The sequence below is a fragment of the Haemorhous mexicanus genome, chromosome W (genome assembly GCF_027477595.1).
Source record: "Haemorhous mexicanus isolate bHaeMex1 chromosome W, bHaeMex1.pri, whole genome shotgun sequence".
NCBI lineage: Eukaryota > Metazoa > Chordata > Aves > Passeriformes > Fringillidae > Haemorhous > Haemorhous mexicanus.
The window spans coordinates 2,341,061-2,357,716 of record NC_082380.1 but is presented as its reverse complement, the minus strand read 5'-3'; the positions used below and the strand labels follow the sequence as shown (position 1 = coordinate 2,357,716).

At 38.8% G+C, this 16,656-nt stretch overlaps 1 protein-coding gene across 4 annotated transcripts in view; it reads left to right on the top strand.

The window, feature by feature from the left end:
- Window positions 1-1,630: 1,630 nt before the first annotated feature.
- The window catches only part of LOC132341415 (mothers against decapentaplegic homolog 4-like), a 36,689-nt gene continuing 21,663 nt past the window's right edge, over window positions 1,631-16,656 (top strand). For 2 of the 4 annotated variants that reach the window (XM_059872961.1, XM_059872963.1), the window contains exons 1-7: window positions 1,631-1,770; window positions 8,086-8,451; window positions 9,347-9,521; window positions 9,934-9,963; window positions 11,501-11,716; window positions 13,752-13,862; window positions 15,608-15,658. In XM_059872961.1, coding sequence (XP_059728944.1) covers window positions 8,203-8,451; window positions 9,347-9,521; window positions 9,934-9,963; window positions 11,501-11,716; window positions 13,752-13,862; window positions 15,608-15,658 — 832 coding nt within the window. In that variant the 5' untranslated portion in view covers window positions 1,631-1,770; window positions 8,086-8,202. Of the gene's footprint in view, window positions 1,771-8,085; window positions 8,452-9,346; window positions 9,522-9,933; window positions 9,964-11,485; window positions 11,717-13,751; window positions 13,863-15,607; window positions 15,659-16,656 lie in introns of all 4 variants that reach the window. The other 2 variants (XM_059872959.1, XM_059872960.1) reach the window with 1 other exon arrangement.

Below are 16,656 nucleotides of genomic sequence, written 5' to 3'. Positions count from 1 at the left end.
GATCTCTGAGCTTTGATCTCTCTCCTGAAACAGGGACCTCAAGAATGTCCATGAGACTACCTCCAAGTCTCTCCAAACACCTACGTTGTCTCTAAGCAGAAATTGTACTTCTCAAAACAGAGGATAAACAGCAGCAGACAAGGTCACTTGGGCAAATCTACCATCCTCCTCATCATTCTTCCACTTTTAACCCTTTCCACCCAATTCTGACGGAGTGCAGCTTTAGACTGGATATTTTGAAGAATTTTTTCCTGTGAGGGTGGTTGTCATGAGTAAAAAGAGTAACTCATTTTTTTTTAAAAAAGGGTTGCAGAGTTACGACTTAAGTTGAGAGCTGATTGCTGGCCGAGGAAGGTTCTTTGTTAGCTGAATGTTGTAATCACTTGTTAAGTATCAGTCGTTAACCAGCTATTGTTGAGAATTCTTTTTGTATCAGTACCACCCAGCCTGGAGCCAAGTTGATAGGCCTTTTCTCGGACAGTGCAAGGAGGAGACATTGGAGTCCACGCAAATAACCTCAAACCCAGAGTGCAATGGGAGAGGACCCCCCCACCACACTTACAAAAAAAAAAAAAAAAAACACGCAAAAGCGACGAGCTAATATAGAGTTAAGAGATCAAAAGTAGTGTCTGGACATCAGGGGCAAGAGTCCAGGGCCTGCAGAGATGCTGAGAACTTTGGTTGTCCCTTGCCCTAAGCAAGGGGACCTCAGCTAGGGCAAGTACTCGGGATGGCAAACTCGGAAAGTGGAACATGGGATATACCCCACTGCCTTCCTGAGGACGGGACCTCCATCTCTCTGCCTCCTAGTGGACAGAGCTGCACTCTCCTCCGAGCCACTCCTGGGAGCGACAACGGCGAAACCGCGGACCCATCGAGCCTCCCAACCTTGAGCTGATCACTTTTAATAATGACATTAAAAGGAGAGAGATCTCCTGCCCTGTTTATTACAGTGGTGAGGAACTGGAACAGGTTGCCCAGAGAAGCTGTGACTTCCCCATTCCTGAAAGTGTCCAAGGCCAGGTTGTATGTGGCTTTGAGCAACTTGGTCTTTGGAAGGTGTTCCTGCCCATGGGAGGGGGGAATTGGAGCTATATGAGCTTTGAGATATTTTCCAACCCAAACCAGTCTAGGATTCTGATTTGTGCATTTCTTGGGGGTGTGTCTGTAGGGCTTTGCACCTATGGGGGTTGTATTGCCGTGGCCATACATTTATGGGGGTTGCTAACGCGGCCCTGCGCATTTGTTGGGCTTCCATTTTTGGACCTATTCCTTTCTAGGGCCGCGCCTGCATTTGCCGGAGCGCTGCCGGCCTCGCCCGATGCGCCACCGCCGGCCGCCAACCATAAAATTAAACCCCAACTGTGCCCACCCACCCCTGCCGGCAGTATGGCTATTGCGGGCGCGCAGGCGTAATAGTGGAGTGTGACGAGAGGAGTGTGGAGGCGCTTGGCTGTGGCGGCGGTGGAGAGCGTTACCCGGATGTCGCGCATGTGCAGTGGCGTCCGGATGTGTCGGAGGCGGCCGCGGAGTGCGAGCAGCCGGAGCTGCGGTGACGAGGCGACGGTGACGACGACCGTCACTGGGCACCTGGGTTCCCCCTCCCCCGCGCCGCCGGCCTGAGGGTGGGGGGACGGAGGCTTGGCCCGCTCTGCCGCACCGGGGCCGGCTGAGACGAGAGTAGGCTCATCCCCGCAGCCGTCGCTACCCCTCACCCCAGCCGCAGGCCGCGCCCGGAGAGCGGCCGCTCCGCCGTCGCCCGCGGTCCAGGTAACATCCGCTCTCGCCTCTCGTCCGCCTGCCCGCCGGGGCCGCCCGCAGCACGCCCTCTCCCACCGCTCGCCGCCGAGGCTGCCGCAAGACCGGGCCGGGCCGCTCCGCCGCGCTGGAGGCGTGCCGGCTGCTGCTCCGGGGAGCCAAGACAGCGGCTCCTCCCACCCGCCGCGCGGGGGCTTCTCCTCGGCCCCGCTTCTCTGGCTTCCCTCCCTGGTTCCTTCCCCATCTCCCCCTCTTTTCCTAAACGAGAAAAAAATATGATCGCCCCGCCTTCAAACTTTTAATATTTTTTTTTTTTTAAATCCCAGCAATGGCTCTCCAACCGGCCTGTTCCCACTTAAACTTTCCTCCGCTGCCGTTCGTGCAGACTGCTCTCATCCTCCTCTCTCCCGCACGCTGGAAAAACGCTCTAGGTGGTTTTATGTGAGCCGCTTCTCGTTTACTTCTTTGAAATCTGTCATCTTATTTGCAGTAACAAAGAGCGGTGCCTTTAGCTCATTTTCAGACAACATGGGGCTGCTTAGCACAAGGGGTATTAATTAAGATCCATCCTTCCTTCCTTCCTTCCTTCCTTCCTTCCTTCCTTCCTTCCGACTTGCTGCATAGTTGAGCCTTATATGTTTTACCTACGAAGACGGGTTAATTTGTGGGGTAATCTACTTGAGAGTTAGGTGTGTTATCACTTAGTACCCAAATTGTGCTACTGTAAGCTAGTTCTTCTCAAACACATACGCTTGGAGTAGGATCGGGGTGTTTTTTACCACTGCTTCTCAAATTATCTTGGTTAATAATAGTGTGCCACTGTCAACAGGCAACAGTGAATTCGAGCTCCTGCACTGTTGTTACTTTGTTCATTAATGTTGATAATTCCATGCAAGGTTGTTGAAAGAGTTATACTGCCCTATAAAATTAAATGTGTTTTTGTACTCCAGCATCATGATAAGTAGGCAATTTGTCCTTCTGGCCCTCCTCTTATTTTTCTTGGTTGGATTGTGACTGGAAGGAGTTTCTTCTCACTTTGCAGTCATGAACCTCGTTTGATTTGCTTGTTGTGTAGGCATGTTTAATATTGATATAGAAACTTTATTTCAAGGAGCTGAAGCCTAAAGAAAAGCAGTGTCTCTAATTAGAATTCCTTTTTTAGGTAGATGGCTCTTTACATAATGCATTCAGTCGAAGCTAACACAATAGGGATGTGAGTTTTGAGAGGAATCAACAGATTTAGTGGAGAACAAAGGTGTGCTGAGAGCAGATCCGTGGATCCTGATGAGGAGCAGCCTTTGCTGTGCTGTTGTTAAGGTCTTGCTGGAATTTTAGGACTCTTCTATGTTGCTAACCTTGTGAAAAAATCTACTTTTGCTTGAGGTTGGAATTTTCCATGTTTCTGGAGGTGATTTTATTTTTTTTTTAAGTTTGAGCAAGTGCAGAGAACATTATCCCTGTGCAGATTACAATAAAGATGTTATCTAATACACCTATTTCTAGGCTATCAAAACATTACACACAAGTGAAAAAATCACACTGCCTGAGCAAGGTTTGATTCTTCCTTTTATTGCTTGGTGTAGCCACAATTGTTTTCTCTGTGAGCTTTTGACAAATTACTATTTGCCCTTGTTGAAGGAAACCTTCTGCAAGAAGAGGAATCTTGCAGGATCCTCTGAGGAAGAAGTCAGATTTGCCATGTCATTCTATGGCAAGGATTTTCACGACCTTCTGCTCTCTGAATGTGGTCTCTCCTGCCATTTCTGGGTTTTTATCCTCAACCCCAGGTACTAGGATGAGGAGGGGATGACCTCTTGCTCAGTGGGACCCCAGGGGTGCTCCCTCACAAGTGAGGTAGTTTGAGGTGCCTAGAACTGTATTTTGGAAATAGATCCAGTTGTAGAGGAGCTTATTGCCCTTCCCACTCTCATGGTGTAAAGTGCAGTAGTCTTCCTTCTCTGACCATATAGAAGTCTGTATTGAAAAGAGGAGTTGTTTTCAGCTGTATGCTTTCTCAAAAATAAAAATGTGGAGAGGGGAGGGGAGCCAAAATGAAAAAAGAAACTTTCTAGGATTTAAAATGGTGTATATATAGTCACATCAGCATAGTAGCTCTACCTTGCTCACCGTGTCCTGCCCTCCCATGCATTCAAAAACAAGATAGGGATTGGGATGTGTTTTTACTGTTGGATTAGTTTCTTGAACAAGATTAACAAAACTGGAATTGTTTGCAGCAGAAACGTTTGCTCTGTTTATAGGTTCAGTCTGTTGCATTTGTAAAGTGCTTTTCAAAGCAGTCAAAGTGCACAGGTTGAAGCTGAGAGGAGTAAAAATGCTGAGAGCTGCACTTGGTAGCTACATCAGATCAGTTTCTTCCACAAAGAAATGGTTGCTCCTACTTTTTTTAACTGTGAATTTATGTTAATATGAAAGAGTTGCCACTCAGTTGTCTTAAAACTCTTTTCCAGTTCCTTTTATGCTGTCACGTGTCTTACATTTTTGTAGCTACTGACAGTGAGATGAGCAGAATTGAGACATGATTCAGATAAGCTCACAAAAATAGTATTCTGGGGAGTGTTGGCTCTTACTGTACAAAACTGTGTGTAGTACCTTCTTAGTACTCTCTCTTGCTCTTTAATGCTAATTGTTCTTATGTCTACAAACACTTTGTTCCTGTTCACCCTTTGGGCAAGTAGATAATAGTCTAATATGCTGGAATGTATCTGCAGTTTAATAATTAATATCTTGATCAAATCATAAACTGCCTTTTTTATTGGTTTATGGATTTTTCTTTATCATAAAATTTATACTACTGCATTATTAAACAGCAAAACTGTAGTAATGTTTTGGTGGTTGAAAGCTATCAAATGTATATGCTAATTTTCTGACATCTTTGTGTTTCTCTAATTTTGGAAACAAATGTTCTCGCAAGATGTCAATTTGTATGCTTTTCTAATTAGCCAGTTTGTTAGCATTGCATTACTGCCTAGTATCAAAATGCTGGAAATCTGTTTGGGATGGCTGTTACTAGTAAATCACATTCCAGAGTATCAGTGGCAGGTTCACTACCCTATTTGTTTACAGTCGGGTTTATCATATCAGTGTCGGGCCTGGATAAACTGTCTTGCCCAAGATGTTGGATTACTGATTGCCTGGATCATATTCCTTTGAGTTACATCCCTGATTTCCAGCTCCTTAACTGCTTGGTTTGTCTGCATAAGCGTATTGTTTCCTTTGCTTGTTGGGGGTTGATTGTTCTCAAATTGCAAAATGTGGCTTAAGGTCACATTAGGGCACATTAATGGGAGTTTAGTTGAGGTCTTCAGGCTATATAGGATGTATGGAAGAATTATGGTGTTTGTTCAAGTTTGCATCAGTCTTGAAGGAAGAGTTTCAGTTAATGGTTACTTATCAATTCTCTGAGATAATAGTGTGTTTGTTACAGATCATCAAGGGTGTTTTTAATTACCTGGCAATCTGAACTTCTTTTGTCTTACATATTTACTTATTCACAGACTCTTATTCTTGTTCCAGTTCTTAGAGTCTTGCAGAACACTAGTTGTTGTTCACTTGTTTTATAATATACCTGTTAATACTTACTTATTGAAATAAATTCCTTTCTATAACATAGAATTATAGAATTGTTCAGGTTGGAAAAGACATTTAAGTTTGAATCCAAACATAATCAAGTACTTCTCTGTAACTTGTTAGCATTTTATATTACTTGTCCCTTTTTTCCCTGTTCTGCTTGCATCACTCTATAGCAAAAGGGAGAGAAATACCTTTTTGTTCCTTGGTGAATGAAGCTGAGAGCTTACTACAAGCACTGTTTTTCTCATGTTCCCTGTCTCTTCTCTCTGCCTCTTTTTTCCCAAAGCACTCTCTCACCCATTTCTGTTTCCATGAGATTCCTGAGTAGAGGGAATTAAGAACTTCTTTGCTCAATATATTCGGCCCTATGTATTCAAGTGTAAATCTAAGCTTGAACTGTAGTGTCCATTTGTAAAACATAAAAACTTGGCTTGTCTCCAAAATATACTAATGCTTCAGAGGAAATATGTCATGACACTTATCAATATGTGCCAGATTGATACCCACTGACCTCACTCCCTCTTTTTGGGGATCAAAATTGCAAGATTAAAGACAAGATTTCTGTAGATGTAACTTCTAAAAGGAGGCTCCTGAATTAATGTGCAATTATTCATCAGCAGTGTTTAACAGTATTCAAAATCTTAAACTGGCCTGGCTTTCAAAAATGCTGAAGAATCAGATGCTCCTACTGAGCACAGTGGCAGCTGAGGGGTGACTTCAACATTTCTGAAGATCATTACACTTAAATAAGGTTTTATTTGCTTGATATTAGTCTTCTGAAAGTCAGCCATCAAAATTCCCATTCATGGTTTTAGGGATGTAAAAGAGCTGCATGTCTAATTTTAAGCATCTTTTTTTAAAGCTCCTTTAGCTAGTAACTTTATCAAGTCCCTTATTTGTGATAACTTATGTGTATCTGTCTGGGATGCTGTTTTATATTTAAGGAAAATGATCTATTTTGTTTTAGCTGGTAAGCTTTGAGATTTACATGAATTCGAGTTGCTGTGGAGAATGAATGGCAGGTTAAGCTTGACTTTTAATAGAGGCTTATTGATTTGAAGCATTAAAAGAAGCTAGTATTGAGGGAGAAACTTTAATAGCTAGGTAAAATGATCTTACTCAAACTTATAGGTAATCGTTTTCCTTTGGGAGAAATTAGGTCCAGAAGCATCCTTACAAAAGAAAAGTATTGAAAATGGAGGGGGGAGGATTTGCGCTGTGTTTTTTCCCAAATATACCAAAATGTGATGTATTCAAGTTGAAATCAGAAAAAATACTAAGTGGGGAAGAGTTTGTTTCCTTTTATAATTGTGCTGGATTTGTGTTGCAATATTCCTTTTACAAGGAGGGAAGTCATGTTAATACTGTAATTTGTGTGATACGTTAACTTTCTAAGTTAACACCCCACTCTTATTTTTGTGCAATGCATTTGTTTCCAATAAATAGCTGCTACTGCTGTACCTCTAACAACATGGAAAATTTCAGTGCAGAAACAGGTCTTTGGATGTGTTCTTCAGATAATGACAACAAACATTTTTTTCTTTAACAATTGAAATCACATATATTTTATTTACATTGCTGAGAACAGCATGGTAGTTTAAAAAAGGCTTATATTTTAAGTTTACTTAGAAAATGTAAATGTAGTAAAATCACTTATATGTATTTGCTGCCACTTTCTTAAGAAAGCCAGACCACATAGTTCATAGAATGGTGTTAGTGAAGCCAGAGCTGCTTGAAGAACCAGAGCAGCTTTTTGACAACATTAGACTCCTTTTCTGCAACTGCACAAAATCTGCTGTCCTATGTTTCTGGATAAAGCAAGATAAAGTGTAACAATTGGCTCATTCAAAATCAAGACAATCAGGCCAGCTATAATTTGTGGATTAAAGGAAACTTAAAAAGGATCATGTCTGCTGGCTCTGAGAAGAATGACTTCATGACTAGAAACCACTGCAGGTTCTTAACAAATGGAGTTTAATGGCTAAGTGTGTTAGGAGGGACTTGGTCTTGAGCTTATATTTAGTGTAATTAAGACAGTTCTGTTTGAGACAATTCAGAAGTGCTTTTTTTAGTGACTTCAGTAGATTTGTCTTGATCCAGAAGAAGCTGGATCCAAACAAGAAAAGACAAATGTGCCAGTTGAGGTTTTCATATCTAAAGATACACACAATGCTAATTTACATAAATGTGTATTAAGCTAATGGCCAGATACAATTTTTACCTTTCTGGTTAGCAAAGAGAAATAGAATTGATCAGAGGTCAGAACATAGTTGAACTATTTAAACAGCATTATTAAATGAAGATGACAGATTATTCTGGTGTGTATTCATGCTTATTCACTATTCGCATTTTGTTTAAGTCAGTGCCGCTTGATTCCCAGCCAGTATTTTCACTTGTTTTCATCCTGCCAGTATAAAACATAGGAAATCATTGTTACTGTTCTCCTTTTCCTGATTCATTTAATAAATTTCTATATGTACATACTATGTGTACATATATATAAACTATAATCTTTATTTAAATATTGTTGCTAGGGGAAAATAAATCTTATATTTAAAACTGTGCAAGCAGTGTCTTAAGCGTGTTTTAGCTATCATGGGACAAGAAATGCGGTTTTGTCATGTGCTTTTAATATTCTGCACTTGAAAATAAAAGAAGCACAAAGCCACAGTCTTCCTTAGAAACATGATCTGCAATGTTAAAAACAAATCTAATGTAGATATTTTTTCCTCCTAGGTTTTACCAAGAGACAGTACATCTAACACTTAACTTGGATCATCTCTTGTTCATCAGCTTGAAAATCATAACAGCCCCCAAAACTGACATTTGATCTGAAAGAAAAAGCTGTGACAAATGGACAATATGTCTATTACTAACACACCAACAAGTAATGATGCTTGTCTGAGCATTGTTCACAGCTTGATGTGCCATCGACAAGGTGGAGAGAGTGAAACTTTTGCAAAACGTGCAATTGAAAGTTTAGTTAAAAAGCTAAAGGAGAAAAAAGATGAATTGGATTCTTTGATTACAGCTATAACCACAAATGGAGCTCATCCTAGCAAGTGTGTTACAATACAGAGAACGCTGGATGGGAGGCTTCAGGTTAGTACAAGTGAAAATCAGATGTTTTCCTCCTAGTGAAGCTGGAGCAAAAGTGAGTGACACAGGATCCTAGAGTGTTGAGGAAGAGTAGCTCTTCTCTTGCATCTACCCTTGCCCCCATTTGTAGACATGTTTTATGGCTGGAGCTCTGGACTGCTGCAGTAGTGGTTTGTTTTCCAAAAGGAGCAGAAGGCATTGGATCAGCTGTTCTAAATGAGTATGCGTGTGGCAGTAAAAACCAGGGTCATGTAACAAATTCAGCTGTTTATCCTGGTATTTTCACTACAAGCTTGTTAGCTCTGTGTTGGTCAGAAGTATAAAGACAGACCTATTCTAAGAAGGTACTCCAAGGAGTCTGCACTGAGGATTTATGTTAGCCTTCTATCATCAGTACTCAGTACCTGTATAGCTTGGGTTGCAATTTCCTTGTTCCAGGACAGATGTCATGTTTGCTGGCTAGCTTTCTGTCTACCCTAGAAGCATTTTTAATTTTTTTTTTTTCATTATAATGGAATGGCATTCTTCTACTTGTAAATTCCTTATAGTGTAGCTCAGCACCTCGTTCCTCTTCTGGAGCAAAGCTCCTTAGTCATCCATGGTGGGGAAGGTGACCATACATACTACCTTAAGCACAAATTCTGCTTCTGCCATTTTGTATCCAGTATTTTTTTCTTAAGAATCACAGTGTTGATTTAACCATAGCAAAACCCTAGTAGAGATTTATTTCTGTTGAGTACAGAACTTGGGTAAACTGTACGTCACCATTTTTTTTCCCCATGTTTTGATGATGGAGAAAGGTTGTGTTGTTGTTTGTCCTCTTCCAGCTTTGCTCCTCACTAAGTAAAATGAAATGTGTTGCTACTTTCCCAATCAACTCTTGTGTCTAACTTTTTAGGTGGCTGGTCGCAAGGGATTCCCTCATGTGATTTATGCTCGTCTTTGGAGGTGGCCTGATCTTCATAAAAATGAACTCAAGCATGTTAAATATTGTCAGTATGCTTTTGACTTGAAATGTGACAGTGTCTGTGTAAATCCTTATCATTATGAGCGTGTAGTATCGCCTGGCATTGGTAAGTAGACTCTTGATTTAAAATGGAACAGTGAGAATAAAATGTAAAATGTCTTCCTTTTGAGTGTAGAAAATACAGGCCTAAATTAGAAACATTAATTTTTAATGATATAATTATAAATTACTCTCATATACTCTTGTCCATCTTCTTAATGGAATTATTCTTTTATTCAAAATTTAAAAGAACAATTTGTTGCTTTTGTTTAAGTCTTTCTGTTGTCTTTCACACAGTTCTTGCAGTCAATGTGTATCCTAAGAATAACTTAGCATTGAGACTTGTGTTGAGATAGAGGGGATATAATATATAGTCTGTAGTACCAATTTGTAAAGTTTATAAACTCAATGTTCAAAAGTTGTTGAAGATCTCTGAATATAATTTTCTACGCCCCCTTCTCTTTTTCTTCTTTTTAAAGATCTCTCAGGACTGACACTCCAGAGTTCTGGTAAGTAGTTCTGTTTACTATTGCATTTCTATGGGTGCAAATTGTGTTAAATTCTTCAGTATGTACACAGTTTATTCCGTTGTATCTCCTTAGGAAAGATTATAGAGAGCAGACAAAAATGCATTTTTCTCTCTGGTTTTGGAAAAAACCAGCTAAGAGGCATGATAAATTCTTTAAATTGAGGCTTCAGCTGAGCTTGTCAGTATGTTCTGTTTTCATTGCTCACAACTTATAAGTCCCACAAAAAAACCCCAAACAACAAAACTCACCGTTGAATGCTGCTAATTAATAAAAAAACCCAGACACCCAAAACCGTGCACACCTGTATGATATACTAATAATTTGAATTGAGAATAATAGATGCTTATGATGTAATAAGTAGTTTAGCAATAAACTGGTATAAGTTCTGTAATTAATATGCAATTGAATGAAGGAGTCTAATATTCTTGCTGTCTCTGAAACTTGAGAGAAATTGGACATTAAATCTCCAATGAACATTATTCAGAAATTATGAGATTGTGCAGCTGGTAACTCCTTTATTTCAAAACTGGGGTTTTTTTTTTCCTTCAGGAAGAAATTCATAGAGAAATTTGGGTTACCCAATATTTTTAGCAAAGACAACTTAAAAAAAAACCAACCCACCCAACAAACTGTTAACTTCACAAGCTTTAGCTTGTTTGCTCACCTCTGCTAATTGTTACATGTGTCTTCTGAAAAATGATCCTTTTATACAGAATCAAAGCTTACTAGCCAGCAGTTAAATACATAAATGTTTTCGTGTCATGCAACTGTTTTTGCAGCAGGAAACAAAAAAATTACTGTCAGATTTTAATATATTTAAGTCTGCTTTAAAAATGAGCATGGGAGCTAATGTAGTGTGTTATTTAAAGATGCTCAATAGGATATATAGAAATAAATTCTTGTAGTGGCAATGGTAGTAATTTCCTTACACTGTATGTGGAATATTCTGAATTAGTGGCTACATTATTAAATATGGAGTAGCGGTATATTGTCTTTTAATGTGAATTTGTTGTTTCTAGTCAATTTAGATAGGAGTTGCTTAAAATTATTTAAGGGATGAATGAAGTTTTTTACGTACTGGGTTAATGAATTGTTTTTCATAAGAGCTTTATTTATATTCTTATTCGTATACTAGGAATTGGTTTGTTAACTTCTGCATTAACATATATTTATGTGCTTGACAAAAAGCATGTTCTTCCCTTTTATTAACCGTGTCCAATCACACAGTGATGGACTAAAAAACAAAATGCTATTGGAGTCTACTATTGTGGGACTAAACTGCTTGTTTGATAGCAGTAAGCAAAATAAACAGTTTGCTTTTCTATTCAGTTATGCTTCAAAATTTCTTGCTGCTGGCTTGAAGTGTTTATTTCTAATTTAGTGGAGTGCTTTAGCAATGTTTATATAGGTTAAATTCTCCCCACACTAGTTTTAATGGCATTGTTATTGCTTGAATATTGTAGCACAATCTATGGTTAAATTTGCTTTGCATGTTTAACAGTTTGTTTCTTCACAGCTCCTTCAAGTATGTTGGTGAAAGATGAATATGTTCATGACTATGAGGGGCAGCCATCATTGTCTTCTGCTGAAGGCCATTCAGTCCAAACCATCCAGCACCCACCAAGTAACAGGGCAACTACAGAGCCTTATAGCACCCCAGCCATGTTAGCTCCTACTGAGGCTAGCACTACCAGCACCACTAATTTTCCCAACATTCCTGTGGCTTCAACAAGTAAGAATGAGATTATATGAAATACTAAACTCTGAAAATGTGAAAGCTCAGAGATAACCACTGAGTTTTGACAAAGTAGATCTTTTATTGGAACTGTGCTGCTGCCACACTACACTGGTAAAAGTGTGTGGCAATATGATCTAGGCAGTCTCATAAGCATTAACATAAGGGTTTACCTTGGAGCATAATTTGAGTAACTTTTTCTGGTGGCCCAGTCTTTTTTCAGTGAGACTGACACTACATGACTCTTACAAGGCTCTTGAATATGCCAAAGGTTCAGTAAGAAAATGTTAAAACAATTGGCCAGTAACAAAAATATTATGGCTATTATTTGATTATTGTTGTAGAAATGGAAGAATTTTATTTTTTTATCACAACAGAAAATGTGATAACAAACAGATATGCTGTAAGGTAGCAGTATCAAGATGTTTTAAGGCAATTCTTTAGTGTTCCACAATTGACAAAATGTATCTTTTCAGTTTTAACTTGATTATTTTTATAATGGCCCACTGTACTACCAAAGTGACAACCCTAATTAATATTTTCATGAGTCTGTGGAAGTGCTGCATTGAAGTTTTTTGTTACTTTTTTGTGTGTATTTGGTACAAGTGGAAGAATCTGGTTTGCCAACACCAAACTTCACATTTCACTCCAGCAGGACAGTAAAGCATTATGTGCGCAGCGTCCTGCAGCCCTAATGTAGGGAAACCATGAAGTTTGGAGGGGTTTCACATACTCATTGTCACTTTAATATCAAAGATGTGTGAATATGATGGATTTCATGTTATCAAATTTGAATTATGGTGGAATTATGTTTTTATAATGTCTTGAATTTTAGCTGGCAACTTTTTTGTTAAAGCTAATGTTGGTTTTGCCAAGGTGGGATGTGGTGTCTGTATTTTTCTCCAGCAGAGAAAAAAGGATAGGCAGTTTAATTGTATTGCTTTTGCACAACAGTTTATTGTCAATAGCTTTTTCTCATCAGTGTTATAATTGTTGGAGCCAAGTGGACAAGAAAAAAAGGCTCATTTTTAGGTTTTAGTTCAAGTTCTCAATGTATTAAATTCTGCTAGCCCACATCAGTTTGAGAGTGCAAGTGCACTTGTGAAACTGCTGATCAGTTTGGTGTTAATGGCTGAGTTGAAGTCTTTTAAAATCAAATTCTGTTAACCTGTTCTAAAATATCTGTAGTTTTACTTTAAAGCTTAGATAATTCCTGAAATACTTACTTGGGAGGAAAAAAGCCCAGCAACTTTCTCAGGAAGGAATCCAGTTATGCATGCAGCTCTATTCAAGAACTATTTCTAAAAATAAAATACCGTTCAGTATGTTTTGGATGAACACAAATGAGTTCTCCTTAGGAACAGTAGTTATAACATGCTGAAAATAACTTATTGGACTGCTGCTGGCCTGTTTGGATTCACACCAAATCTATTCCAGCTATGTTATTCAGTAAAACCTGACATTTCTTCTTTCCTTTCAAACTGGAAAATGAGATGTGAACAAAACAAAGATGCACTTAAAAGACATGGTTCTTTGCATTCTTTTTACTCTTTAAAGTATTAAGGGTGTCAGAGTCAAAATTAGTTGATGCAGAGCATCTTGCTTCAAGTTTCCCTAAGGCACTTTGGGGAATGGAAAAAAATACTGAAACCAAACTTGTAGGAACTGTGTATTGCAGTGCCCCTAGTTGGGTGTATTTTCCTACCCAGTAGTGCTGAACTCTTCTTAATTAAAATTTTGGAACGTTCATGAATAGGTAGTGTGTTCTTTTACCAGGTCAACCTACCAATATATTGACAGATAGCTATAGTGATGGACTCTTACAGATTGCTTCAGGGCCTCAGCCAGAAACTCTGCAGAATGGGTTTACAGCTCAGCCAGCTATTTACCATCACAGTGAGTGTATATATATATATGCACACTTTTTAGTTTTCTAAAACCAGTTTCCAAATGTCAGGAGAAATAGAGGATTAGAAGTGAGATACAGGAAAAAAAAATCTTTTTAAAACCAGCCACTCCTTTCTTTTTCTAGATAGTACTACAACTTGGACTGGAAGTCGGACAGCAGCCTACACACCTACCATACCTCACCACCAGAATGGCCATCTTCAACATCATCCACCTATGCATCCTGGGCATTACTGTAAGTAGTGAAGATTTCCAGATCACCTAAGTTTCAAATTTGTTGAATGGTAGGGGTTCATTTGTGATTACTCTTGACCCCCAAATACTTTTTTTTTATTTGTTTAATATTACAGACCTACCATTACTGTGTTGAGTATTTTCTGACAGTTAAGTATAAAAGCCTGATGGACTTTCCTCTGTTAAAGCAGCAGAGATTAGAAACTCAGATAGCTATAGTGATACCATCTATATTATACATGTCTTACTATACCTAACAAAACTAGCATTTCCTTTCTAAACCTCTGTTTCTAAGGCTTTGCAATCCTGTACTAAATATTTCCTTTGCTGAAAAGGAAGTCAATTCAGAATGTGTTGTTTGCATATTTTTCTTTCAAAACTTGGAAGTTCTTGGCTGTTTTTATTTTCTGAAAATTTTAAAGTCATACTAAGCTTTGGAAGATGTGTCCACGTACCGTAGCCTGTTTAAAAGAACCTTGTGAAAGCTCATGCAGTAAAGTACTTGTCAATAAACTGGTCTTGCCACAGCCTGATTCATGAGTACATTCGGCACACAAACTTGAATCTCTTGTTTTAAGGTACAGGAGATGGGGAGGAAAAAAGTGATCAAACTGCTAGTGTAAGTGTCTAGCACAGTATATGTATTATAAGAGTGTAGTGGGGAAAAACCCACCCAAATTAAAGTTTTTCTAAATTTTCTGGCAAAAAGCTAGAACAGTTCTTGGTCTTCTAATGTAGTACTTAACCAGATCACCTGTTTGCTGCAGTCATGGTTAGCAGAGGGGAGAATAAACTGTGAGCTAATATTACAGTGACTTTTCAGCTTGTCTCTATTGAGAAAATTGTGACTTAGATACAGTTATTAAGTTTCATTATTTTGCTTTGTTAGGATCCCACTTCATCTGTCATCTAGTTTGTCAGAAATACCAGGATGTAAAAAAACTTTAGTGATGCTGTAGACTCTATAAATGTTTTTCAGTGCATGTATCTTTCCATAGTTATTATTTAAAACTGGCTGGTGGTACTACATAGAGCTTTTCTTGGCTATTGTCATCTCTCACTTCAGAAAGTCACGTGTTTTGACACCTACCAGCATTGTGTTTCTTTTGACATCTTGTTGCAAAAGGTGCTCTTACTTATAATACTATGTTTAAATTTTTCCTCCTTGTTCTCTGCTGCCTGTAAGGGACCTAGTTAATTCATAAAAGTCAAGAGACTAAACTGACTAATACCAAGACTATATTCATTGTAATTTTTTTTCTTAGAAAATTATTTCTCTAGGGCTTCTTTCCATTTTCAGTGAGTGTTTCTTATGGTTAAGTCCACAGCATGCTGGGCAACTTGTTTTGTAATTGATGAAACTAATGAAGTGTGGTTTCTGACAGACTTGTATCACCTGCCTCTATACGCTGATTCTCTCCTTGCACAACTTGGGGGCAGACGTGAAGTCCTATTTCTCTTACATCTCAATGCTATATCTGGTTTCTGTTCTCTCCTGGAGCTGGGTCTGGCTTGAGCAGCATGCAGCCTTTCCTCCTGGGATACTAATGGAGCTCTTTACTCAACTTCTGAATTTTTAGGAAACCTCTAAGAGTGTAATTTTTCTGTGGGCATTTTTATCCCCTGTCAGATTAGGGATTTATAACATCAGGCATCCTTGCAAGTTTTTTTTTTACTGGAAAACAAGCTAAGTAAGAAAACATTATTTTTCCACATGTAAAACAAATTGCATGTTTTCTTTTAAAGGGCCAGTTCACAATGAACTTGCATTCCAGCCTCCTATATCAAATCATCCTGGTGAGTAAAATATAACATGTAATGCTAACTTATAACTTTGTGGTTTGATTATTTTTTTGTATCAAGTACTCTGAAATTTGAGATATAAATTCCAAAGAAGCAGAAGAATTTTGTGATTAAGTCTTGTTTTGAATTTGGACGTCTCTTGGAATGGTGACATAGGCTGTGAACTGAATTTAATTGAGATGCCTAAGTCAAAGATTGCAACCCTCAAGCCCACACTGAGATGGCGCCTACCCTGGAGGTATCAGAACTCTGAATGTCCTTGATCCTAAACTTTTCAAGGTGCCTGTAGTTGTACTTTTTGCCTGCTTAGAAATATAATGGAGTTTAGGTCATGCCAAAGTTCTCTTCGATTCATAATCTAGTCCATCATTACAGCCAGATGCCCTGAAAGATAGGTATTGTGCTGCTTAGCATTTTGGTGCTGAAGTTCCTCATTGGATCTTTGCATAAAACTTGTTCTTTCCAAGAGTCTTCATTACTGGTAACAGTTCAGGGAGCCAGGGAGGTTTTGTCTTGTGGTACAGGCTAGCTCTCATGTAGGTACAAGGTGATATTCTGTTTTTAACAACAGCAAGGCTGTTGCCTGCATAGGGAGATCTGCACAGTTGAAAAGCCTAAAAGTTTAAGTTGTTTATTAATTGGCTAGTGACTAAATCCATACCAGAAATAAAAATGTTGATAATTGCTGGCTAAACTTAACTGTAGCTGAATTTTATTTCACATTATTTAGTATGTCTTCTTCACTCTATTGATTTCATCCTATTCAGTCCTCAGAAACATGAGTATTTATTTGAAGATAAAAAAAACTTAAAGTAATTTAGGCACCTTTGTTTATTGTTTTCTAATAAAACCAGAACAGTTTCTTGAGGCAAATAGGTGTACTGTTGGGTGCTGCTGTTTATAATGCATGAGTACCACTTACAGCACAGGAAGAACTCTTCTTGCTGTTGGCTTATCAGTCTGTTGTGTTTAGGTCCTACTGCACTAAATAT